The sequence below is a fragment of the Pan troglodytes genome, chromosome 4, assembly GCF_028858775.2.
Source record: "Pan troglodytes isolate AG18354 chromosome 4, NHGRI_mPanTro3-v2.0_pri, whole genome shotgun sequence".
Classification (NCBI taxonomy): domain Eukaryota; kingdom Metazoa; phylum Chordata; class Mammalia; order Primates; family Hominidae; genus Pan; species Pan troglodytes.
In genome coordinates, this window is record NC_072402.2 from 175,443,675 (window position 1) to 175,469,777 (window position 26,103).

General features: G+C 46.8%; 2 protein-coding genes across 39 annotated transcripts in view; one reads left to right on the plus strand and one right to left on the minus strand.

Moving 5' to 3' along the window:
- Positions 1 to 5,611: 5,611 nt before the first annotated feature.
- LOC112209203 (homeobox protein prophet of Pit-1) lies at positions 5,612 to 9,843 on the minus strand. Its single transcript, XM_024356509.1, has 3 exons — positions 8,878 to 9,843; positions 7,162 to 7,394; positions 5,612 to 6,098 (listed from the first exon to the last, which is right to left on the minus strand). The coding sequence occupies exons 1-3, from the start codon at positions 8,984 to 8,986 to the stop codon at positions 5,760 to 5,762; spliced, it is 681 nt and encodes a 226-aa protein (XP_024212277.1). The 5' UTR covers positions 8,987 to 9,843; the 3' UTR covers positions 5,612 to 5,759.
- A 9,112-nt stretch (positions 9,844 to 18,955) lies between these two features.
- LOC104006655 (protein FAM153B) overlaps positions 18,956 to 26,103 on the plus strand; it is a 79,129-nt gene continuing 71,981 nt past the window's right edge. For 27 of the 38 annotated variants that reach the window (XM_063810923.1, XM_063810942.1, XM_063810937.1 and 24 more), the window contains exons 1-3: positions 19,471 to 19,880; positions 20,167 to 20,336; positions 20,583 to 20,707. In XM_063810923.1, the coding sequence (XP_063666993.1) occupies positions 19,559 to 19,880; positions 20,167 to 20,336; positions 20,583 to 20,707 (617 nt within the window). In that variant the 5' untranslated portion in view covers positions 19,471 to 19,558. Of the gene's footprint in view, positions 19,318 to 19,378; positions 19,881 to 20,103; positions 20,337 to 20,582; positions 20,708 to 26,103 lie in introns of those variants that run through there. The other 11 variants (XM_063810950.1, XM_063810949.1, XM_063810951.1 and 8 more) reach the window with 8 other exon arrangements.

Genomic DNA, 26,103 nt, shown 5'->3' on the forward strand with positions numbered 1-26,103 from the left:
AGGCTGGAGTGCAGCGGTGAGATCTCAGCTCACTGCAACCTCCACCTCCTGGGTTCAAGTGATTCTCCTGCCTCAGCCTCCCGAGTAGCTGGGACTACAGGTGTGCGCCACCACGCCCAGTATTTTTAGTAGACACGGGGTTTCACCGTGTTGGCCAGGGTCTTGAGCTCCTGACCTCATGATCTGCCTGCCTCCGCCTCGCAAAGTGCTGGGATTACAGGCGTGAGCCACCTGCGCCTGGCAGGATCCCATTTTCAATTTTAAAAAGGAAAAAGCCATTAGCCTGGGCTATATAACAAACACCAAGCCACCCAGATAGCACTGAGTACCCCTCGGTTCAGCTCCTGTGTTACACTGTGCTTTCCACTTCTAAGACGTGCTGTCATTTGTGTGCCTGTCTTCCGAGTTTACTTCCTATGTATGCACTGGTGGAGGCTAAAGGAATTCCATCTCGGATGAGAGGCTAATCATTCTATTTTGGATGCTAAGCCACCAGGTGGAATTCTGATTAACCCCGTTCTGGGAATGTCTCCAAGATCGTTCCTTGTGTAAGAGTAGGGAAAGAGGTATTCACCGTAAATCTGCACTTAGGACAAAGTCGTACCCATTCCCTCTGAAGCACGGGTGCCCCTCCCCTCTAGTATAGAATCCCTGGATCTTGAGGGGGTAGATACCATCTTCTCTGGCCACAGCCCAGGACATGGATGTGGCTTCTGCTCTCAGGCCCTGTTCAGTGTTTTTAATTGTCTTGTTTTGTTTTGTTTTTCGAGATGGAGTCTCGCTCTGTCACCCAGGCTGGAGTACAGTGGTACGATCTCGGCTCACTGCAACCTCTGCCTCCCAGATTCAAGCGATTCTCCTGCCTCAGCCTCCTGAGTAGCTGGGATTACAGGCGTGAGCCAGCATGCCTGGCTAATTTTTGTATTTTGGGTAGAGATGGGGTTTCACTATGTTGCTCAGGCTGGTCTCGAACTCCTGACCTTGTGATCCGCCTACCTCGGCCTCCCAGAGTGTTGGGATGACAGGTGTGAGCCACAGTGCCTGGCCTCAATGTTTCTTTTTAAGAAACTGAATTTGTCAGCCTTTGGCCTCTCAGCTTCCATGGACTTTGGAGTGGGTTTGCACAGGCCTGCCCACTACAAAACAGCGCTCTAACATATGCCATGCAAAAGTAAACATATAATCATTTTTAAACCTTTACATAATGTTTATTTTGCACATTTAAACACTTTATATAAAGGGTATGATATATGGAAGTTGTTTTTTAAATAAAAATTCTGATCAGGCGCAGTGGCTCATGCCTGTAATTGCAGTACTTTGGGAGGCTAAGGCAGGTAGATCATTTGAGAACAGGAGTTCGAGACCAGACTGGCCAACATGGTGAAACCCATCTCTACTAAAAAAAAAAAAAAATACAAAAATTAGCTGGGTATGGTAGCATGCACCTGTAGTCCCAGCTACTCTGGAGGCTGAGATAAGAGAATTGCTTGAACCTGGGAGGCGGATGTTGCAGTGAGCCGAGATCTCACCATTGCACTCCAACCTGGGCAACAGACCAAGACTCGGTCTCAAAAAAAAAAACCATGTTTTTTTTAAATTCCTGAAGGACATAACAGAAGTCTGGAAGAAACGACAAGACACACCTTGTGTTTGGATAAGAAAATTAAATATTTTAAAGGTATTGATAATTCTTACATTTCAATCATTGAAAGACTGTGGTGCTGGAAGTGGAATAGAGAAACTGATTGATGAAAAAGAATGAGGAGTCCACAGCTGTCCCATATATATATATATATATACACATCGGTATATATATATATATATATATATACACATCGGTATATATATATATATACACATCTATATATATATACATCTGTATATATATACATCTGTGTATATATACACATGTGTATATATATATACATCTGTATATATATATACATCTGTGTATATATATACATCTGTGTATATATATATGAGAACTCAGTATATGAAAAATTATGATTTTACAAATCAATAGGGTGAAGTTTGACGATTAAGTAAATAACAATGGAATAACTAATTAGCTGATTGAGGGAAATTGCATGACTATTTTGCTGCACATAGCAAAATAAATTTCAGGTGATTCAAGTTGTAGCCTTTCGATCCAAATAATAAAGAAAACATAGATCAAACCACTAAAAACAGATTTCTCCCCCGGGGCTCTTCATCTGAACCACACAACACAGAAAATGAACTGAGTGACTAATTTCTAAAACATCTACCAGTTCTACAAAACTGGTGTCATTCTAGATGTTTCAGACAGAAGTTAATGCCTTACATACAACAGGTGTCGGAAATTCGTGTTAATTCTCTCAGGAAAACTTCACTGCAAAAGGCTAAAAGACAAATAACCGACTGTAAATATAGTTGCAACATGTGGCCAGGCGTGGTAGCTCATGCCTGTAGTCCCAGCACTTTGGGAGGCCGAGGCCAGTGGATTGCTTGAGCTCACAAGTTCCAGACCAGCCTGGCCCACATAGTAAAACCCCATCTCTACTAAAAACATAAAAATTAGTCGGGCATGGCAGCGTGCATCTGTAGCCTCAGCTACTTGGGAGACTGAGGCAGGAGAATCGCTTGAACCCGGAAGGCAGACGTTGCAGTGAACTGAGATAGTGCCACTGGACTGCAGCCTGGATGACAAAGCGAGACTATGTCTCAAAAAAAAAAAAAATTGGTTGCAACATGTATGAATAGGAATTCATATCCCTAATCCACAAAGCTCTCAGACGCTAATAAAAGATGACTATATCAATATACAAATACACAACACAGAGGCAATGCAGAAAAGAAAAATGTAAATTGCCAATAAACATGAAACTTTTAACTCTCACTAGCAATTAATGAACATTTTAAAGTAAGCAAACAAGAAGACATCACTCTCAGTTAACAAATTGTCAAAAATGGTACAGGTTAACAAGGAGGTGCTGAAACCAATACTCAGGTTCTTTTGGTGGAATTCAAACCAGTGTAATTTTTCTAGAAGGCAGTCTGGCTCAAGGAGATAATTAGGTAGGAGTGCAATTGTGTAATACAGGGGTTGTGATTCCAGACTTTTAAATAATATATATAAAAAACTACTCACAACTTGAGTATCCATCACTAAAGGCCTGTTTAAAGATTATTCTATGGGACGGGTGCGGTGGCTCATGCCTGTAATCCCATCACTTTGGGAGGCCGAGGCAGGTGGATCACCTGAGATCAGGAGTTTGAGACCAGCCTGGACAACATGGTGAAACCCCAGCTCTCCTAAAAATACAACAATTAGGTGAGGCCGGGTGCGGTGGGTCACGCCTGTAATCCCAGCACTTTGGGAGGCCGAGGCAGGCGGATCACCTGAGGTCAGGAGTTCGAGACTGGCCTGATCAATATGGTGAAAGCCCATCTCTATTGAAAATACAAAAATTAGCCGGCCTTGGTGGTGGGTGCCTGTAGTCCCAGCTACTCGGGAGGCTGAGACAGGAGAATCACTTTGAACCCGGGAGGCAGAGGTTGCTGTGAGCCGAGATCACACCACTGCACTCCAGCCCGGGCGACAGAGGGAGACGCCATCTCAAAAAAAAAAAAAAAATTATGTGGGCGTGGTGGTACATGCCTGTAATCCCAGCTACTCAGTTGGCTGAGGTTGGAGAATCGCTTGAACCCAGGAAGTGGAGGTTGCAGTGAGCTGAGATCACGCCATTGCACTCCAGCCTGGGTGACAAGAGTGAGACTCAGTCTCAAGAAAAAAAAAAAAAATTCTTCTGTGAAGTGCTGTGAGCACGAGAATGCCGGCTGACAGCCACCACTGCTGCCGTCACCATCCACCTCCCCCTCCAGGGGCTTCATTCTTCACTCCTTCGAGCTGCCTCCCCATCCTTTGTCCCCTACCCCTTTCCCTGCTTCTGCAGGAGGTAACCCTGCTGAGGGTCGGGGAGCAGGGCTGCAGGCACAGGGAAACTTCCTTCCCACTAAATGGGTAGCAGGGATGGGACAGGGAAGAGGAGTTGGAAGAGAGGAGAGGGATGAAAGAGCGCGGGGAAAAAAACCAAGCATAAAAATCATATCTAGAGGCACATGAAAAACTAAAAATTAAATATTAAAAAAATCAGGCCTGGCGCAGTGGCTCACACCTGTAATCCCAGCACTTTGGGAGGCTGAGGCGGGTGGATCATTCGAGGTCAGGAGTTCAAGACCAACCTGGCCAACATGGTGAAACCCCGTCTCTACTAAAAATACAAAAAATTAGCCGGGCATGGTGGCACACCCTGTAATCCCAGCTACTCGGGAGGCTTAGGCAGGAGAATTGTTTGAACGTGGGAGGCGGCGGTTGCAGTGAGCCGAGGTCACTCCATTGCATTCCAGCTTGGGCAACAAGAGCAAAACTCCGTCTCAAAAAAGAAAAAAAATTTTAATTTAAAAAATTGTTTTCTATGAACCCTCCAATAAGAGAGGTAAACATACATATAAATAAGTGAATTGTGAGTAAAATAAGTGCATAATAAGCAATATCGTATAAAAATTGTACCACGAACTAGGCTCCATGCTGTTTCTTTTGAGAGGGTTCAGACCAAGGCGTTTCCCAGACAAGGCAGGTCCCTTCCTGGGAATGACCCCTCATCAGCCTCAGACGGTTTGGTCTTAGAAAAGTTTGCCCTAAATCAAATGGTTTCTTCTCTATCAGAAACCACATATGTTAAAATGTGCCGCTGATTTAAAAGTTGAAGGCAGATGTTGAAGACTTCTACAGGCAAAACTAATCAAATCTGATTGATGTATTTTTTATAAGACATTGGAGAGCATTCCTTGATGTTGAGATTTGCACAGGTTTGTTGGAAGTGGGATAGACTAGAGTTAAGGGAACCTATGTGACAATAAGTCCGAAAATACGGGGTCAGAAAAAGCCAAGTGTCTGCTGGAATGGAAAGGAGGGGACACTCTGAAGAGATATTTCGGCTGGGCTCAGTGGCTCACACCTGTAATCCCAGCACTTTGGGAGGCCGAGGCGGGCAGATCACGAGGTCAGGAGATCGAGACCATCCTGGCTAACATGATGAAACCCCGTCTCTACTAAAAATACAAAAACAAAATTACCCAGGCGTGGTAGCGGGCACCTGTAGTCCCAGCTACTCGGGAGGCTGAGGCGGGAGAATGGCGTGAACCCAGGAGGTGGAGCTTGCAGTGAGCCGAGATTGTGCCACTGGACTCCAGCCTGGGCGACAGAGCAAGACTCTGTCTCAAAAAAAAAAAATAAAAATAAAAAAAAGATATTCCTAGGACAGAATAAACAAAAGTCAGTGACTGATAGAGATGGCGGGGTGGGCAATGGGGAAGGGATGTATAGGTAGACTCTTAAGTCAGAAGCCTTACTGAAATCAGCCAGAAAGACCTGGGATCTTCTTCAATCGTGATCTCAATTAATGAAGGCCCTCACCTCCTAGCCCTTCAACCATCTCCACACACCAGCAACTGTCTTCATCAATATCACCCTTCAGCAGGCAGCTCCACCGAGGCATCTTGCCATGTCTCTTCCAGTAGCTCACCTCCCCAGACTTCCTCCACTAATCACCCCAGTGAGAATTCACCATGATCTCCCATTTTTCAATTTCTAATCGCTGAGCTGACCCTCAGCATGCATCTGCTTCACCCATAGATGGAAAGGAAGCCACCCCATTTTCTTGTTTTTTCACGAGGGCCACAGGCTGGGGATCACCTTGGTGGTAACTTGTTTGACCTCAGTTCCAGGACTTGGATGGCTCAAGGCTGAGGGGGAGCATGGGAGGGGGTGGGGGGCAGGGCAGATGGCCGGCAGGGGCTGGGTGCAAGGTAGGGTACCAGTCCTCAGACTGGTGTGACAAAGCAAAGGCGCCTCCTGTGGAGGGCTGGGAAGGGAGGGCGTGGCTGTAGGGGTGAGGGAAGCAGGTCACTGGTGGTGGTGGTGGTGCGTAAGAATAGGGGCAAGCAGCGGACTCTGGCAAGATGCTGGAAAAGGCGGCAGGAGACAGATGGGCCAGAGGCTGAAGCAGTGAGCGCTCTTGCTTCCGTTGCTTAGCTCTGCGGTTCTGGAACCAGACCTGAGAAGGGGGAGGAACCACATCAGAGCCCACACTTGACATAGGTGGTGACACCCTACTCCAATGACAAGAGGTGCAGGGACGGGGAGCAGGCTTCTCCAGCATGGCCAGAGGGAGTAAAGCTCTTCCACAAGGCTTGGCTGAGCCTGGTCTGCTGACAAAGGAACCCACAGACTTGTCCCTAGCCTCTGTCCACATGTGCCCTTTTCTAACAATTGGGGGCAAGTAAGAAGTGTGAGCTTCCAACAAGGAGATAAATATGGTGACAATGACATTTCCCTTCCCCAGAGAATGGGAAATTTCCCCTAGGGTTAAGTTTAACGATTAAGACTGTAGGTAAATGTAATTGCTATAGACAAGCTTGAATTTAGGGTAGGGTTTACACTTAAGGCTAACCAACCCTGGGGTTAGGATTGAGGGAGCATTTGGCTCATTGAGTTTCAAGGCTATGGTTAGGGACAAGGTTCTGTAAGAATATGGACAGTTAGGATTGAACTTCTGTTGGAATTGGCATCACTATTTTTTTTTTTTTTTTGAGACAAAGTTTTGTTCTTGTTGCCCAGGCTGGAGTGCAGTGGCATGATCTCGGCTCACTGCAACCTCCACCTCCCGGGTTCAAGTGATTCTCCTGCCTCAGCCTCCGGAGTAGCTGGGATTAATTATAGGCACCTGCCACTATGCCCGGCTAATTTTTTGTATTTTTAGCAGAGATGGGGTTTCACCATGTTAACCAGGCTGGTCTCGAACTCTTAACCTCAGGTGATCCATCCAGCTTGGCCTCCCAAAGTGCTGGGATTACAGGTGTGAGCTGTTGTGCCCAGCCGGAATTGGCATCACTATTAAATATTGAGGGTAGGTGTTGAAATTCAAGTTAGATTAGCTTATAGCTAGGGTTAAACTCAAGTGATATGATATTCTCAATGCAGTTGCTCTGATGCTGGTGGTGAGATGAGGCCTGTGTCTGGTGACCATTTAGGTTAGGGTTATAATGCCCAACATTCTATGATAGCACCAAAGAAATCTGCATTTCTTTCCTGAGAGAGGAAGGATCCTGGAGCATCACCTGGATTCGAGCCTCACTGAGGCCGGTGTCCCGGGCAAGACTCTCTCGGGCCCAGATGTCGGGGTACTGGTTCCTCCCAAAGGCTGACTCCAGCTGTTCCAACTGCACTGGGCTGAAGGTGGTGCGGTGGCGGCGCCGGGAGTGCGGGCGGCCCCTCTGTCCTCCTTGTGGGGAGAACCTTGATCTCCCTCCTCCTGCACCAGGGAGCCTTCTGCAGGGTGGAGCACTCGAGTCTGAGCACGGAGAGAAGGGAGGGGCGGCTTCTGAGGAGGACGCTCCTCGGTGCTGGACCACATGTGCCTGTCCCGGGATTCCGCTCAGTGCGTCCTGTGCTGCTCCAGTCTTTTTTTGAGACAGAGTCTTGCTCTGTCTCCCAGACTGGAGTGCAGTGGTGTGATCACAGCTCACTGCAGCCTCGAACCCCTGGGCTCCAGTGATCCTACTGCCTTAGCCTCCTGAGTAGCTGGGACTACAGGTGCACACCAACATACCCAGCTAATTAAAAAAATAAAAAATTAGAGATGGGGTCTTGCTATCTTGCCCAGGCTGGTCTCAAACTCCTGGCCTCAAGCAATCCTCCCATGTCAGCCTCTCAAAGTGCTGGGATTATAGGCCTGAGCCACCGCACCCAGCCCTGCCCCACCAGGAATCTTTTAGCTGCCATAGCCTGGTTCCTGCACCCTGCTCAGCCTCGGCCCCTGGTTGCCTCTGAGTCTCTGACACCAGGCTGTGCTGTCTACACAGGGCACACCCTCAGACTCATTCCTGGCCCTGGCACTCATACACTGTCTACCTGGCAACTCTACTGTCTGCCCACTTCCTATTGCACCGCCAGACACATACCCCTCCATGTACACTCACCCTTCTGGACACACACGACCACCTGGGGCTCACCCTGTGGGTCTGTGTGCACCTGCACCCTAACAATCGTCCCAGCTGTCTACGGAAGACCCCAGTGCTTGTCCCCTGCTGGCGAGGCTCCTGTTCAACCTGTGCCTTCTTCAGACTGCTGCCATCTCCCGCACCCCTCACCTGGGAAGATGGGCACCCCCCTCTTCCGCTCAGACACACCCTCCCCTACTTACTTTTCATCTTCTCCCTACCCCTGCCCTGGCCCAGCCACCAGGCTGCAGGAACTTGAGCTCGTGGGAAAGGCTTGCCTTCCTCCCCACAGGCTCCCTAAGCCCCCACTCTAATTAGTCTGAGAGCTGCTGGGGAGGAGAGAACGGGGAGGGAAAGGACACACCGGGAAGGCGCACACCAAGAAAAGATGTCTGGAGCTGAGGCACCATCCCCATGGGGCCCAAGGGCGTGGACCCTCCTAGAGCTCACTGTCCACCATGGGGGACACACACACGGAGCCCGCTCTCCCTCCCTGGACCCAAAGCTCTGGCCCCTCCAGCTCCATTCATCAGACAAGGCAGTGCCTTGGGCTAACCAACTCTGAGGTCAGGAGTGAGGGGACAGAGGTAACTGTCTCACATCCCCACTGCGAGGTGAGCTGTTCAGCCGCCCCCTCCTGCCAAGGGCTCAGTTCCCCAGTCTGTAAAGCCAAGGGGTGCTCCAGTCCCTTTTACTTTCAAAGGTTCCCACAGTTTTAACATGATAGGATTCGGTTTTTAATTTCTCCTGCTAACCTTCTTCATGGAGCCTATGCTTTCAGCCTCACACCCGCTGCCTCCTCAGGGACCCACGCACACCGGGACGGTCACTCACCCACCGTGGTGGTCGGGGTCCCAGTGGCCGGGTGTCTCTCTGGCAACAGGCTGCTGCCGACTCGCCCCTTCTTTGGCTTCTCGGCCTGGCGCCTCCTTTCTGCTTCCATGGCTCGCCACGGGGACCAAGTGTCCCTGAATCTCTGACTTGAGATTTCTCTGCTTCCGCAGCTCCTCTCCACACCTGTTCTCTCCCCTTCTCCCTCTGTGTATGCCACCCTCTGGGACTCTGTCTCTGAATGTGTGTGTAGGTGCAGGCAGCTGTCTCTGACTTTTTCACTGTCTTTACTTTTTTTCTAATTGTTTCCTAATTCCCCCTTCCTTGGCTTGAGTGTCAGCTCAATCTCCTGCCTCAGCCTCACCTGTTGCTCTGTTTCTGACTCTACTTTTCTCTGCCTGGCCCTTCTCCCCACCAGGATGCTGCTCCCTTCTGTCAGCTGCCTACTTTCCCATCCCACCCCTGAGTCTTGGAGGAGTGACCTCCTCCTCGCCCCTGTGGGCCCATCCAATCACCACGCGGTCACCAGAGCCCCCTTGCTCCGGGAGGATCACAAGCCGGATGAGAGAAGGTGTTCTGTCGGAGGGTCCAGGGACTGGGACCAAGGGCTCATATTCCCAGAGGACTGGATTCTTTTGTCCTGTTAAATCCCCTCCTGGGAGCAGGCAGGGGGAGGAGGAGAAAATGCATTCCTCCCGAGACCCTCTCCTCACAACCCCACTGTGGGGAGAGGAGGGAAGAGCAGGAGAAAGGGACCCAGGAGTGGAGCCTGCCTGGCGTCTCAGCATGGGGGTGACACTCAAGGATCTGCTTCCAGGAAACTAAAAAAGGAGAAGTCACAAGTGCATGCTGGCCCCTCTCAGACACCCTGATGGTTCAGAATACACCAGCCAGTGCTCAGGCCAACCTGAACCCACTCCGGAGAATGGGCCTCCAGGACACCTTAGCTCTCAAGTACTCTCTGATTTCCTCCCTCAAACACCAGCTCCTCATTCACCCAGAACCCCCGGGACACCATGACCTTCCAAGGTCACCCAGACCCTCCGAAAACTCTGACCTGAACATCTGCATTCCAGGTGCATCCTGACCCCCAACCCACCCCAGACTTCAGGACTCGGAAAGAGACAGATTCCCGTGACATACTGCATTCTGATTCTTCAAGGAAATCCTGACACGGGGAATCTCTGAGCAGTCAGGACAGCCTGGTCCCACAGTACTCTGCCCCTTGAGGTTACTTAGACCTGGGAAGTACATTCTGACATCCCCAGGACACTCTGACAGTTTAAGGATGATGCGACAGCCCAGGACCTTAGGATCCCCCGGGACACGCTGACACCCAGAACACTCCACCTCTGCTTCTCAGGATACACTGACCCAGTGAGGACACATGGACCCCCTGGAACACACTGTACCCACAGGACAGTCTGATTCCCAGGGTCATGCCGTCATACAGGTCCTTTAAAAACACCCTGATGATTCAAGACAGGAAATCAGAATCCTTTAGGATCTCGATGCTTACATTGTGGTCCATGGATCAGCAGCAGCAGCAGCAGCACCAGCAATGGGAGCATGTTGGAAATGCAGATCCCTGGGCCCCACCTCCGTTCTACTGAGTCACAATCTGCCTTGTATCAAGATCTCCAGGAGAACCGAGTGCCCGTGGGTCTTAGTCAGCTGGGGCTGCCATGACAAAATAGCATAGACTGTGTGGCTTAAACAGTAGACTTCTATTGCTCACAGTTCTGGAGGCTGGGAAGTCTAAGATCAAGGGGTCCGCCTATTTGGCTCCCCTGTGAGGGCTCTCTTCCTGGCTTGCAGGTGGCTGCCTTCTCACGGTGCCTTCATATGGTGGAGAAAGAGCCAGCTCTGGTTTCTTTTCCTCTGCTTGTAAGGACACTAATCCCATCATGGGGCCTCACCCTCATGAGCTCATCTAAACCTAATCACCTCCCCAAATCCCCACCTTCAAATACCATCCCGTTGGGTGTTAGGACTTCAACATAGCAATTTTGGAGGGACACAAACGTTCAGTCCATAACAGCAGTAAAGTTGGGAAACACTGCTCTAATATTAACCCTTCTACCCTACCCTAGGACACACTTTGACCTCCTGGAGCACCCTGAACCCCATGGCAGTCCTAACCTAGCAAGACCCAGTGACACGCAGTCAGCTTGGACTCACAAGAGAACACTGAATTACAATGCACCCTGCTGCCTGGGGTACCCATTCTGGCCCTGTCGGGTCCTTGAATGCCGAGGGCACTGAGGATGCATTCACTCTCTAGGACACACAGACCCTCCAAGAGGCTCTGACCTCTGTACCTTACACTCAGCACGACAGCTTGGGCTCACAATGACTCCGTGACCCTCTAAGTCACCCAGACCATGAGGACATGGTGAGATTTGGGAAATTCTAACCTTTTAAGGAATTCCTGACCTTACAGAATCTAGACCGTCAAGGGCATCTTGCCTTCCGGCCCGTTCAGAGCCCCCAATTTGCTTGAATCTTGCAAAGTGCTGCTGACACTGAAAAACCACTCAACATGCCAACCCCAACCCAGGAAATACCCTGACCACACTAGCCTGATCCATAGGATATTTTGACAAAGTAAAGACATATCCTGGTCTCCCAAAGCACTCTGACCATCCAACATGCCTTTGACACGGGGGATGTCTTAATGCCAGGGCTCTCCAACCTTCCAGTGTACTCTGGCTGTCTCAGCCCTAGAGTTGTCTGTAGGCACCCTAGTCACTGTCACTCTCCCACTCTCCCAATACACAGACAGCCCAGCACAGCTTCAACACACTAGGACCCCCTGAATCCAAAAGGCGATTATTCTAACTCTTGAGATTCTGTCCTCTCAAGGCAACTATTCCCTGCAAGACCCTCTGTAGAATACACATTCCCAGAACTGCCAGGACATCTTCACTTCTGCCATACTCTCACCCCTCTGTAGAATACACATCCCAGAACTGCCAGGACACCTTCACTCTGCCATACTCTCACCCCTCTGTAGAATACACATTCCCAGAACTGCCAGGACACCTTCACTCTGCCATACTCTCACCTGTCTGTAGAATACACATTCCCAGAACTGCCAGGACATCTTCACTTCTGCCATACTCTCACCCGTCTGTAGAATACACATCCCAGAACTGCCAGGACACCTTCACTCTGCCATACTCTCACCCGTCTGTAGAATACACATCCCAGAACTGCCAGGACACCTTCACTCTGCCATACTCTCACCCCTGCCTAGCACACTGTGCTCATCCAGGACCCTCTGATTTCCTGAAAATGCTTTGATTGCACAAGAATACCTTGGCACTCTACTCCATGACAGGTCCATTCAAGTCTACCCAAACCTTCAAGGACCACCTGAGCTCCAGAAAACCTTGATCTCCCGCATTCAAATACCAAAAGGATATGCCGACCTACCTGAAAACCTTCACAGCTCTGGACTCCCAGAACATCCAGGAGTCTCTGAATCATGCAGCCAGACCAACCTCCAAAATATCTTAACTCCATGCAAGCGGTGTGATCTTCTAGGACAGTCTGACCTCGAAGCTGGTGATGTTGTAAGGATACTTCAAGTGTTCTGACATGATGAAAATGCCTGTAGGCCCAGAACACCTGCCTGCCCTGACGCCCTGTCTCTCCAATACCCCTGCCTTCCCGAGATGCTCCAAGTCTCCCAGACTCTCTGACTTTCACCTTTAAGATCTTATCTGATCCTATGTGGTCTCTTTGGATCCTCTTAACACCCTGTTCCCCAGGGTCCTCTGACCTTTTAAAATCCTACAAGATGCCGGGCACGGTGGCTCACGCCTGTAATCCCAGCACTTTGGGAGGCTGAGGCAGGCAGATAGCTTCAGGTCAGGAGTTCAAGACTAGCCTGGCCAACATGGTGAAACCCTGTCTCTACTAAAAATACATAAACGTTAGCCAGGCACAGTGGCACGTGCCTGTAGTCCCAACTCTTCAGGAGGCTGAGGCTGGAGAATCGCTTGAACCTGGGAGGCGGAGATTGCAGTGAGCCGAGATCACGCCACTCACTGCCCTGCAGCCTGGCCAACAGAGCGAGACTCTGTCAAAAAAAAAAAAATCCTACAATACACTTGGAACCTACATGGGCATGCTTATCATCCGCAAACAAGGCAAACCCACAGGACACTACTCTGACCATACAAGGATGCCCTGAGTCTCCAGTGGATCAGATCTCTATGAGGACACACTGATTCCCCCGAACACCATAAATCCTGGCTTACTTTGAGCATATGAACACCCTACCTTCTAGGTTATTTGACCGTAGAGGATTACGTGTGTGTGTGTGTGTGTGTGTGTGTGTGTGTGTGTGTGTATATGCACATACATATATGTATACACCTTTTTTGAGACAGGGTCTTGCCCTGTCACCCAGGCTGGAGTGCAGTGGTGTCATCATAACACACTGCAGCCTCAAACTCCTGGACTCAAGTGATTCTTTCACCTCAGCCTCCTGAATGGCTGGGACTACAGGTGCGCACCACCATATCCAGCTAATTTTTGTATGTTTTTGTACAGACACAGTCTCACTACAATGCCCAGAGGAATATCTTACTGTACCAAGTGACTCTGATTCCTAGAGCATTTTAGCCATCCAAAGTTACTTAGACCTTCCAGTGCCTCTGACACCTCAGGAAACTCCACCCCCATCCGGACACCCTCCCTATCTAGTCCACTGTGATGCTGCAGAAAAGTTACTGAACAGTAAAGAAATTCTGTGGGAAGAGTGTCCCTTAAGGATACTCTGATCCTAGAAGAACATCCTGCAAGTCGGGTTGTCTGAATTCAAATTCTAGAACCAGCCCTTGCTTGCTGTGTGACCACAGCAAGTAATTTCATCACTTTAAGCCTTACATTCCTCATTTGCAAAATGAGCACAATACTAGAACTTTCCTTCTGTGTTTGAGCAGGTATGAAGAATGCCCTATGAAGACTCTATCAAAGAAAGGAATTCAAGTTTTTGTTTAGCTCATCTGTTCAGAAAAGTCAATGTAAAGATACTAGTATATTGAACAAAAGGAAATATATAAGATATACGAGTAGAATGACGTCCTAAAAGGCTGAGGTTTACACCTTAGCAAAAAGAAGAGAATAAGAATAGGCTCATAGTAAATAATTCATCACATCAACCAATAAAAAACCATATGATTATCTAGCGTTTGATAAAACTCAACACTTATTCTTTTTTTTTTTTTTTTTTTTTTTGAGATAGGGTCTCAGTCTGTTGCCCAGGCTAGAGTGCAGTGGCACGGTCTGGGCTCACTGCAACTTCTGCCTCCTGGGTTCAAGTGATTTGCCTCCCTCAGCCTCCTGAGTAGCTGGGACTACAGGTGCCTGCCACCAGACCCGGCTAATTTTTGTATTTTTAGTAGAGACAGGGTTTCACCATGTTGGCCAGGCTAGTCTCAAACTCCTGACTTCAGGTGATCTGCCTGCCTCAGCCTCCCAGAGTGCTGGGATTACAGGCGTGAGCCACCGTGCCTGGCCTCAATTTTTATTTATTTATTTATTTATTTATTTATTTATTTATTTATTTATTTATTTTGAGAGAAGGGTCTTGCTCTGTTGCCCAGCTGGAGTGCAGTGGCACAACCTCAGCTCACAGCAGCCTCCGCCTCCTGAGTTCAAGTGATTCTCCTGCCTCAGCCTCCCAAGTAGTTGGGATTACAGGTGCATGCCACCAATCCTGGCTAATTTTTGTATTTTTAGTAGAGACAGGGTTTTGCCAAGTTGGCCAGGCTGGTCTCGAATCCTGGCCTTAAGTGATCCACCCACCTCAACCTCCCAAAGTGCTGGGATTATAGGCGGGAGCCACTGTGCTCAGCCTTATTCAAATTTTTATATGATATAACTATTAGCAAATTATGTAATAAAGGCTATCCATTGAAACCTTCAAGATATTTTGATAAAAGTAATCTGTCAAAAACTTGTCATTCTTAAATGATAAAATGTAATTAGCATTCTCCTAAAATCAGAAGAAACACAGGGCTGGCTGCCTTTACTCCTGCTATGCAACATTGTCCGGGATGTCCCAGCCAATCCAACTAGACAAGAAAAAAATAAGAGGTATGAGGATTTGAAAGAAAGAAAATTGTTTTCCTTCCTTCCTTTTTTCTTTCTTTCTTTCTTTCTTTCTTTCTTTCTTTCTTTCTTTCTTTCTTTCTTTCTGTCTGTCTCTCTCTCTTTCTTTCCCTTCCTTCCTTCCTTTCTTCTTCTTCCTTTTTTTTTTTTTTTTTGGCAGATTTTCTCTTGTTGCCCAGGCTGGAGTGCAATGGCGCGATCTCGGCTCACCACAACCTCCACCTCCCAGGTTCAATTGATTCTCCTGCCTAGCCTCCCGAGTAACTGGGATTACAGGCATGCACCACCACGCCTGGCTAATTTTGTATTTTTAGTAGATACAGGGTTTCTCCATGTTGGTCAGGCTGGTCTCGAACTCCCGACCTCAGGTGATCTGCCTGCCTCAGCCTCCCAAAGTGCTGGGATTACAGGTGTGAGCCACTGCGCCCAGCCTGTTTTCATTATTTATAGATCATATCTTTGTCAGTATAAAGCATTCAAGAGCATATACAGAAAATTGTTAGAAAAAGATCGAAACATTTCTAAATGCAAGATTAAAAACAAAATCAATTACATTTACATATACCAGTATACCAGCAATAGCCAATTAAATAATGCAACAGAAAAAAATTCATAATAGTACATAACTAGCAATATTGTCAAAGATTTGTAAGAAATTTAGGGGATAAAGAAGTTATAAAAATGAAACTAGTCCAGGCACGGTGGCTCACACCTGCAATCCCAGCACTTTGGGAGGCCAAGGAGAGTGGATCACCTTAGGTCAGAGGTTTGAGACCAGCCTGGCCAACATAGTGAAACTCCATCTCTACTAAAAATACAAAAAAAAATTAATAATAATAGCCGGGCATGGTGGTGCACACCTGTAATCCCAGCTACTCAGGAGGCCAATGTAGGAGAATTGCTTGAACCCCAGAGGCGGAGGTTGCAGAGAGCCAAGATTATGCCACTGTACTCCAACCTGGGTGACAGAGCAAGACTCCGTCTCAAAAACAAAAAACAAAACAAACAAAAACCACAAAAAACAAAAAAAAAAGATACTGAAGGACATGAAGGATAACTCAAATTAGAAGATAGTCCATTGACAGAATACTCAGTATTGAAGGGTGTCAATTCTCCCTCAAGTTAAGCTATACATTTGATATAATTTTAGTCAAAATCTAAAAGACTTGTCATAGATTTTGAATGCCTGATTTTAAAATATGTATGGAAAAGTAAAGGTTAAAAAAATAAAGATTATTTTTAAAAACAAATAATCAGAGAAAAACCAAGAGGAAGGAATTTGTCCTCCCCAAATATCAAAATGGTTTTAGATTTTTTTTTTTTTTTTGAGACAGAGTCTCGCTCTGTTGCCAGGCTGGAGTGCAGTGGCGCAATCTCGGCTCACTGCAAGCTCCACCTCCCAGCTTTAAGTGATTCTCCTGCCTCAGCCTCCCGAGTAGCTGGGATTATAGGCACTGGCCACCACACCCAGCTAATTTTTTTGTATTTTTAATAGAGACGGGGCTTCACCATGTTGGCCAGGATGGTCTTGATCTCCTGACCTCGTGATCCTCCCGCCTTGGCCTCCCAAAGTGCTGGGATTACAGGTGTGAGCCACCACACCTGGCCTTTTTTTTTTCTTGTGACTGAGTCTTGCTCTGGTGCCCAGGCTAGAGTACAGTGATGCAATCTTGGCTCACTGCAACCTCCACCTCCTGGGTTCAAGTGATTCTCCTGCCTCAACCTCCTGAGTAGCTGGGATTACAGGCATGTGCCACCACACCTGTCTAATTTTTGTATTTTTAGTAGAGAAAGGGTTTTGCCATGCTGGTCAGGCTGGTCTCAAACTCCTGACCTCAGGTGATCCGTCCGCCTTGTCCTCCCAAAGTGGGAGGATTACAGTCGTGAACCACCACGTCTGGCCTAACGAATGACTTTTCATAGGTCACTGGACATCAAGGAGCCACTTGTGAACCAGGTGGAATGCACAGCACGTGGCCCACAGGACCTGCACTGTGGGTTGGATACAGTAATGGAAGGGGACTTTGGTCTTTCTTTTTTTTTTTTTTTTGAGACAGAGTCTCGCTCTGTCGCCCAGGCTGGAGTGCAGTGGCACGATCTCGGCTCACTGCAAACTGCGCCTCCCGGGTTCACACCATTCTCCTGCCTCAGCCTCCAGAGTAGCTGGGACTACAGGCGCCCGCCACTGCGCCCGGCTTTTTTTGTATTTTTAGCAGAGACAGGGTTTCACCGTGTTAGCCAGGATGGTTTCGATCCCCTGACCTCGTGATCCACCCGCCTCGGCCTCCCAAAGTGCTGGGATTACAGGCGTGAGCCACCGCGCCTGGCCAGGGACTTTGGTCTTTCTTGCTTGGAGCTGGGATGAGTGTGTCCTGTGTGAGAAGAAGGAGGCACAAGGCAGATTGGGTGGCCACAGCTGTAACCTGGGGCCACAGAGCAGGTTTCTGTTACATACTATTCTTCTTTTCTTCATTTTAACAGAACCATCCCTTGAGGTTTAGCTGGGCACCTGGCTGCCCAGCTACAGACTAGATTTTCCAGACTAATTTATATCAATTTTCTTTATTCCTTTAAAAGTTGTTTATTTATTGCACTTACATACTAAGATACTATTCTCAAAGGACCACGAAAGCAGAAATGGTTAATATATGAAGCTGTCTATAGGCATGATAGAATAAAAAGTTTAAAAATTATTTGGGTCAGGCTTAAATAATTTTAACAGGTAAAAAAGTGTTTGACAATATTCAACAAATAATTCTTCACCTAATTTCTTATTGAAGCAATCACCTTAATATTCATTGGCCTTGATAAATGTGAACACTGGTCATATTTATGTAAATAATGGTCATGTGGCTTTCTTGGCATATCTAAATTCATGTTAGATCTGGCTTAACCTGTGCTTATATATGTATATGTTACAGTTATGTACATTAAATGTGTGTGTAAGAGTTGGAATTATTTGAAAGATAGCAAAATTTTAACTAGAAAAAATAAGTTAATATCTAATAATTGTTGACTCGTTGATTAAAATAAGTAGTTATTATGAAAGAGAAAAAAGGTGATTTCAAATTGATTCAGAAGAACTGGCCCAGCAACTAAGATTGTATGCTTTCCTTTAAAAAAAAAAAAAAAAAAAAAAGAACTGATACAATGTGATGTGACAATTAAGTACAGAAATTACAAAACTAGTTAAATTGATGTTGCCATTAAAGCAACATTAAATAGTTTTGGGGGAGAAGAAAGAAGCCGAGGAGATGGTATCGTGCAGTTAAGATGGTCATGTCATTTGATACATGTAAACAGAAAGCAGCCTGAGGCCCACACCTGCACCATGCTGAAAAAGCTGACCAGCGTTATATGTTCAGTCCTAGATGAAATGCTGCATTTATTTTTTAAACACTGGTATGCATTGTTTTAAAAATGTATAAAATAACAGTGAAAAGTTAAAGAATCGTAAGAATGTAGCTAAATGTAAAAAAAGTTTGCAAAGCCATAATTTTTATGATGAAACCAATATGTTCTTTATCTTTTATGTGTAATGTTTTAATGCTTTTTTAACCCAATGAAATGTGGAAGTGTTTTGTGATTTTTATCTTACTATAGCGATTGTTTTATAAACAAAGAAAAAATTAATTCAGGGTTGCAGAGATGGTAAACTATTAAAATAGTTTGGTTATTAAATTATGAAACAATTGGGTATTAAATAATTCAAAATCGAAGAGCTGTGATTGAACAAACCTGTAGGCATAGGTAAGTGCTGAGGTGAAAGTGCCAACCAAAGCCGTTAGATTGAACATTTATGCCTGGAGGGAATCAGTAGAGGAACTGGCTGTGGACCTTCACCTCTGCATCCCCTTTGCTTTCTGCTGTAGCTGGGTATCACAAAAACAACAAAAACAAAAGCCGCTTATTTCTTAAAGACAGAGAAAGGACAGTTCCTTCCATTTAGGCATTCCTAAATTGCCTCCCCGGTGGCCCCTGCGCTCTTGGAGGAGGTCAAGACAGAGCAGACCCTCACTCAGGTGGGTGAGCGATGCACTTGACCCTGAGGACATCAGATACCAGGCCCGCCAGCCCCCGCAGGCGCGGAGCTGCGGCTGCAGCCACCAGACTAGACGTGGCGCGCCCGCAGCAAGTGGCTGGACACCGCAGACCAGGCCCGCGTCCCCAGCAGCGCGGATCCCGGGGCCAGCCGCCCAGGCAGCAAAGTCAGGCGGTCGGCTTCGCCAGCAGCCGATCAGTCTCATCCTGTGGATTGCCCAGCGCCAGGGATCAGGATCCGGAGAGGTGTCCAGGAGGAGCAGACCCTCAGACCAGGTGCACTCGGTGACCCTGACGCCATCCAAGGGAAGCTCCGCCATCCCGCGCCAGTGCCTGAGCTGCAACTGCAAACTGCGCGTCCTGGCACGAGCAGCGGTGGGGGCGGGTGGGGGAAGGAGCGAGTGACTCTCCAGGCGTCTTCCGCTACGTGACACCAGCCAGGCAGCCCCCAGGGCCAGAGCGTCAGCGCCCAAGCCAGGCTCATCCGGGAAGCCACTCCGGTGGCCGCGGGGTGCCCATGCCAGCACCAGATCTCTCTTCGGAAGGAGGAGCGGGGCGGGCTACACGGCCAGACGGGCCCTCCCCTTCAGGCCGGGTGGGCCGCGCGCTTGCGATTTTCCGTCCGTGGTCCCGGGGCAGCCCGGGCCAGCCCAGGAGAACCCGCGAGCCCAGCGGCGCCTGCACCTGCGGCTTCCGGGAGCCGGGCGGCCCCCGCGGTGCAGGCGCGCGCCTAACGGCTTTGCGAGGCTCACTAGGTCTGAGAGGTCGGAGGCCGCCAGTGTCGCTGCTGAAGGGTGGACCAGGCGGGATCGCGGATTCTGGGCTAGATCGCAGACTTGGTATCGCGGATTGGGATTTGGATCGGGGATTTTGAGTTGGATCGCGGATTGGGGGTTGGATCGCGGATTGGCGGTTGGATCGCGGATTGGGGGTTGGATCGCGGATAGGGGGTTGGATCGCGGATTGGGGGTTGGATAGGGGATTTGGAGTTGGATTGGGGATTTGGGGCTGGGTTTGGGGCGGGGGGCGGTGAAAAGGTGACACGGAGCTGCCGCGGCTCAGGAGCCAGTGGTTGGGGGTCTGAGAAGAACTCACCACCTTGAAGAAGTTCTTCGGCTTTGGCAGCCGCAGGGGCCGGCGGTCCGGGGCTCCCTAGGCCACGTCTACAGGGGTTCGGGGTACCGAATCGGAAGATCCACAGGGCGCTGTCAAGGGCGAAGCCGCGGAGGTGCAGCGCTGCCTGGCGTGCAGGAGCAGAGACCTGGAAGCCGGGGACACGCAGCACAGGCAGTGGGGTGGGGGCTCAGCCCAGGGTGGGAGGGGGTCCCCAGGCCCGGCTTCCCCGCAGCCCCTGGGATGGGGCCTCGGAGGGCACCCTCAGAGGGGTGGTGCCAAACGGAGCCTCAGCTGCTCTGCATCCCTCATAATTCCCCAGCTGGAGCGCTTGGTGGAGAGTGTGAGTGATTTAACTCACAAAGCTAAGCATACACAGTGTTATTTTTAACCTACACGTTTAAAACATGGTGTTATATACATTATAGGAGGTGCCTAATGAGAGAACTGATTCCGTGAGTCGGCCGGGCGCGGTGGCTCAGGCCTGTAATCCCAGCACTTTGGGAGGCCAAGGCGGGCGGATCACGAGGTCAAGAGATCGAGACCATCCTGGGTAACACGGAGAAACCCCGTCTCTACTAAAAATAAAAAATAAAAATAAAAATAAAAATAAAAAAATTAGCCGAGCGTGGTGGCGGGCGCCTGTAGTCCCAGCTACTCCGGGAGGCTGAGGCAGGAGAATGGCGTGAACCCGGGAGGCGCCGTTTGCAGTGAGCCGAGATCGCGCCATTGCACTCCAGCCTGGGCGACAGAGTGAGACTCCGTCTCCAAAAAAGAAAAAAAAAAACAAAACAAAAAACAAAAAACAAAACCATGAGTCATTTTCAGTAGCGAAAAGCTCTCACCTAAAACTGTCCGTTTTACATCCGTATCCACCTGTGTAGATCGGTTCTTTACTGAAGGTTCTTAGAAGGAAACTTGGAAGTGGGAGGTGGGTTCTGTGTTCCTGAATGGGAAGACACGTTTTTCTCAAAATGTGAGCTCTTTCTGTGATTATCAATTTTACAAAAGCCGAATGAAAAAATCAAGGTTTTAACATTTTTGCGTGACACCTACTGTCTTTTACTATTGTAATGACATTTGTAAAAATTTTAGGGCTGGGCGCGGTGGCTCACGCCTGTAATCCCAGCACTTTGGGAGGCCGAGGTGGGCGGATCACGAGGTCAGGAGATTGAGACCATCCTGGCGAACACGGTGAAACCCTGTCTGTACTAAAAATACAAAAAAAAAAAAAAAAAAAAAAATAGCCGGGCGTGTTGATGGGCGCCCATAGTCCCAGCTACTCCGGAGGCTGAGGCAGGAGAATGGCGTGAACCCGGGAGGGGGAGCTTGCAGTGAGCCGCGATCCAAACGTGCTGGGATTACAGCTGTGAGCCACCGCGCCCGGGCTGAAAAGTGCATCTTCATTTTACAGGGAATTCTTTCAAATCAAATAATCAAAAACTCTAAAAGCGGGCAAAGTACTTCTTTGCAGATCTACAAGTTTCTTTTTTTTTTTTTTAATTAACAGGGAAAACTTTTGAAGTTTATTCAATGATTAAAAGAACTTAAAAATAAAGAACTTATTTGTGTAGAGGAAGGATTTTTCTTGGCACAGTTATTAAAATTCTCTGGAATAGATTTCAATTTTTTTCTTTTTTTTTTTTCATTTTTCTCCAGTGATTTTTTGTTGTTGTTGTTATACTTTAAGTTTTAGGGTACATGTGCACATTGTGCAGGTTAGTTACATATGTATACATGTGCCATGCTGGTGCGCTGCACCCACTAACTGGTCATCTAGCATTAGGTATATCTCCCAATGCTACCCCTCCCCTCTCCCCCCGCCCCACAACAGTCCCCAGAGTGTGATATTCCCCTTCCTGTGTCCATGTGATCTCATTGTTCAATTCCCACCTATGAGTGAGAATATGCGGTGTTTGGTTTTTTGTTCTTGCGATAGTTTACTGAGAATGATGATTTCCAATTTCATCCATGTCCCTACAAAGGACGTGAACTCATCATTTTTTATGGCTGCACAGTATTCCATGGTGTATATGTGCCACATTTTCTTAATCCAGTCTATCATTGTTGGACATTTGGGTTGGTTCCAAGTCTTTGCTATTGTGAATAATGCCACAATAAACATTCGTGTGCATGTGTCTTTATAGCAGCATGATTTATAGTCCTTTGGGTATATACCCAGTAATGGGATGGCTGGGTCAAATGGTATTTCTAGTTGTAGATCCCTGAGGAATCGCCACACTGACTTCCACAATGGTTGAACTAGTTTACAGTCCCACCAACAGTGTAAAAGTGTTCCTATTTCTCCACCTCCTCTCCAGCACCTGTTGTTTCCTGACTTTTTAATGATCCCCATTCTAACTGGTGTGAGATGGTATCTCATTGTGGTTTTGATTTGCATTTCTCTGATGGCCAGTGATGATGAGCATTTTTTAATGTGTTTTTTGGCTGCATAAATGTCTTCTTTTGAGAAGTGTCTGTTCATGTCCTTTGCCCACTTTTTGATGGGGTTGTTTGTTTTTTTTCTTGTAAATTTGTTTGAGTTCATTGTAGATTCTGGATATTAGCCCTTTGTCAGATGAGTAGGTTGCGAAAATTTTCTCCCATTCTGTAGGTTGCCTGTTCACTCTGATGGTAGTTTCTTTTGCTGTGCAGAAGCTCTTTAGTTTAATTAGATCCCATTTGTCAATTTTGTCCTTTGTTGCCATTGCTTTTTGTGTTTTAGACATGAAGTCCTTGCCCATGCCTATGTCCTGAATGGTAATGCCTAGGTTTTCTTCTAGGGTTTTTATGGTTTTAGGTCTAATGTTTAAGTCTTTAATCCATCTTGAATTGATTTTTGTATAAGGTGTAAGGAAGGGATCCAGTTTCAGCTTTCTACATATGGCTAGCCAGTTTTCCCAGCACCATTTATTAAATAGGGAATCCTTTCCCCATTGCTTGTTTTTCTCAGGTTTGTCAAAGATCAGATAGTTGTAGATATGCGGCGTTATTTCTGAGGGCTCTGTTCTGTTCCATTGATCTATATCTCTGTTTTGGTACCAGTACCATGCTGTTTTGGTTACTGTAGCCTTGTAGTATAGTTTGAAGTCAGGTAGTGTGATGCCTCCAGCTTTGTTCTTTTGGCTTAGGATTGCCTTGGCGATGCGGGCTCTTTTTTGGTTCCATATGAACTTTAAAGTAGTTTTTTCCAATTCTGTGAAGAAAGTCATTGGTAGCTTGATGGGGATGCCATTGAATCTGTAAATTACCTTGGGCAGTATGGCCATTTTCATGATATTGATTCTTCCTACCCATGAGCATGGAATGTTCTTCCATTTGTTTGTATCCTCTTTTATTTCCTTGAGCAGTGGTTTGTAGTTCTCCTCGAAGAGGTCCTTCACATCCCTTGTAAGTTGGATTCCTAGGTATTTTATTCTCTTTGAAGCAATTGTGAATGGGAGTTCACTCATGATTTGGCTCTCTGTTTGTCTGTTATTGGTGTATAAGAATGCTTGTGATTTTTGTACGTTGATTTCGTATCCTGAGACTTTGCTGAAGTTGCTTATCAGCTTAAGGAGATTTTGGGCTGAGACAATGGGGTTTTCTAGATATACAGTCATGTCGTCTGCAAACAGGGACAATTTGACTTCCTCTTTTCCTAATTGAATACCCTTTATTTCCTTCTCCTGCCTAATTGCCCTGGCCAGAACTTCCAACACTATGTTGAATAGGAGTGGTGAGAGAGGGCATCCCTGTCTTGGGCCAGTTTTCAAAGGGAATGCTTCCAGTTTTTGCCCATTCAGTATGATATTGGCTGTGGGTTTGTCATAGATAGCTCTTATTATTTTGAAATACGTCCCATCAATACCTAATTTATTGAGAGTTTTTAGCATGAAGGGTTGTTGAATTTTGTCAAAGGCTTTTTCTGCACCTATTGAGATAATCATGTGGTTTTTGTCTTTGGCTCTGTTTATATGCTGGATTACATTTATTGATTTGCGTATATTGAACCAGCCTTGCATCCCAGGGATGAAGCCCACTTGATCATGGTGGATAAGCTTTTTGATGTGCTGCTGGATTCGTTTTGCCAGTATTTTATTGAGGATTTTTGCATCAATGTTCATCAAGGATATTGGTCTAAAATTCTCTTTTTTGGTTGTGTCTCTGCCCGGCTTTGGTATCAGAATGATGCTGGCCTCATAAAATGAGTTAGGGAGGATTCCCTCTTTTTCTATTGATTGGAATAGTTTCAGAAGGAATGGTACCAGTTCCTCCTTGTACCTCTGATAGAATTCGGCTGTGAATCCATCTGGTCCCGGACTCTTTTTTGTTGGTAAACTATTGATTATTGTCACAATTTCAGATCCTGTTATTGGTCTATTCAGAGATTCAACTTCTTCCTGGTTTAGTCTTGGGAGAGTGTATGTGTCAAGGAATGTACCCATTTCTTCTAGATTTTCTAGTTTATTTGCGTAGAGGTGTTTGTACTATTCTCTGATGGTAGTTTGTATTTCTGTGGGATCGGTGGTGATATCTCCTTTATCATTTTTTATTGCATCTATTTGATTCTTCTCTCTTTTTTTCTTTATTAGTCTTGCTAGTGGTCTATCAGTTTTGTTGATCCTTTCAAAAAACCAGGTCCTGGATTCATTAATTTTTTGAAGGGTTTTTTGTGTCTCTATCTCCTTCAGTTCTGCTCTGATTTTAGTTATTTCTTGCCTTCTGCTAGCTTTTGAATGTGTTTGCTCTTGCTTTTCTAGTTCTTTTAATTGTGATGTGAGGGTGTCGATTTTGGATCTTTCCTGCTTTCTCTTGTGGGCATTTAGTGCTATAAGTTTCCCTCTACACACTGCTTTGAATGCGTCCCAGAGATTCTGGTATGTTGTGTCTTTGTTCTCATTGGTTTCAAAGAACATCTTTATTTCTGCCTTCATTTCGTTATGTACCCAGTAGTCATTCAGGAGCAGGTTGTTCAGTTTCCATGTAGTTGAGCGGTTTTGGGTGAGATTCCTAATCCCGAGTTCTAGTTTGATTGCACTGTGGTCTGAGAGATAGTTTGTTATAATTTCTGTTCTTTTACATTTGCTGAGGAGAGCTTTACTTCCAAGTATGTGGTCAATTTTGGAATAGGTGTGGTGTGGTGCTGAAAAAAATGTATATTCTGTTGATTTGGGGTGGAGAGTTCTGTAGATGTCTATTAGGTCTGCTTGGTGCAGAGCTGAGTTCAATTCCTGGGTATCCTTGTTGACTTCCCGTCTCGTTGATCTGTCTAATGTTGACAGTGGGGTGTTAAAGTCCCCCATTATTAATGTGTGGGAGTCTAAGTCTCTTTGTAGGTCACTCAGGACTTGCTTTATGAATCTGGGTGCTCCTGTATTGGGTGCATATATATTTAGGATAGTTAGCTCTTCTTGTTGAATTGATCCCTTTACCATTATGTAATGGCCTTCTTTGTCTCTTTTGATCTTTCTTGGTTTAAAGTCTGTTTTATCAGAGACTAGGATTGCAACCCCTGCCTTTTTTTGTTTTCCATTTGCTTGGTAGATCTTCCTCCATCCTTTTATTTTGAGCCTATGTGTGTCTCTGCACGTGAGATGGGTTTCCTGAATACAGCACACTGATGGGTCTTGACTCTTTATCCAATTTGCCAGTCTGTGTCTTTTAATTGGAGCATTTAGTCCATTTACATTTAAAGGTAATATTGTTATGTGTGAATTTGATCCTGTCATTATGATGTTAGCTGGTGATTTTGCTCGTTAGTTGATGCAGTTTCTTCCTAGTCTCGATGGTCTTTACATTTTGGCATGATTTTGCAGCAGCTGGTACCGGTTGTTCCTTTCCATGTTTAGCACTTCCTTCAGGAGCTCTTTTAGGGCAGGCCTGGTGGTGACAAAATCTCTCAGCATTTGCTTGTCTGTAAAGGATTTTATTTCTCCTTCACTTATGAAGCTTCGTTTGGCTGGATAT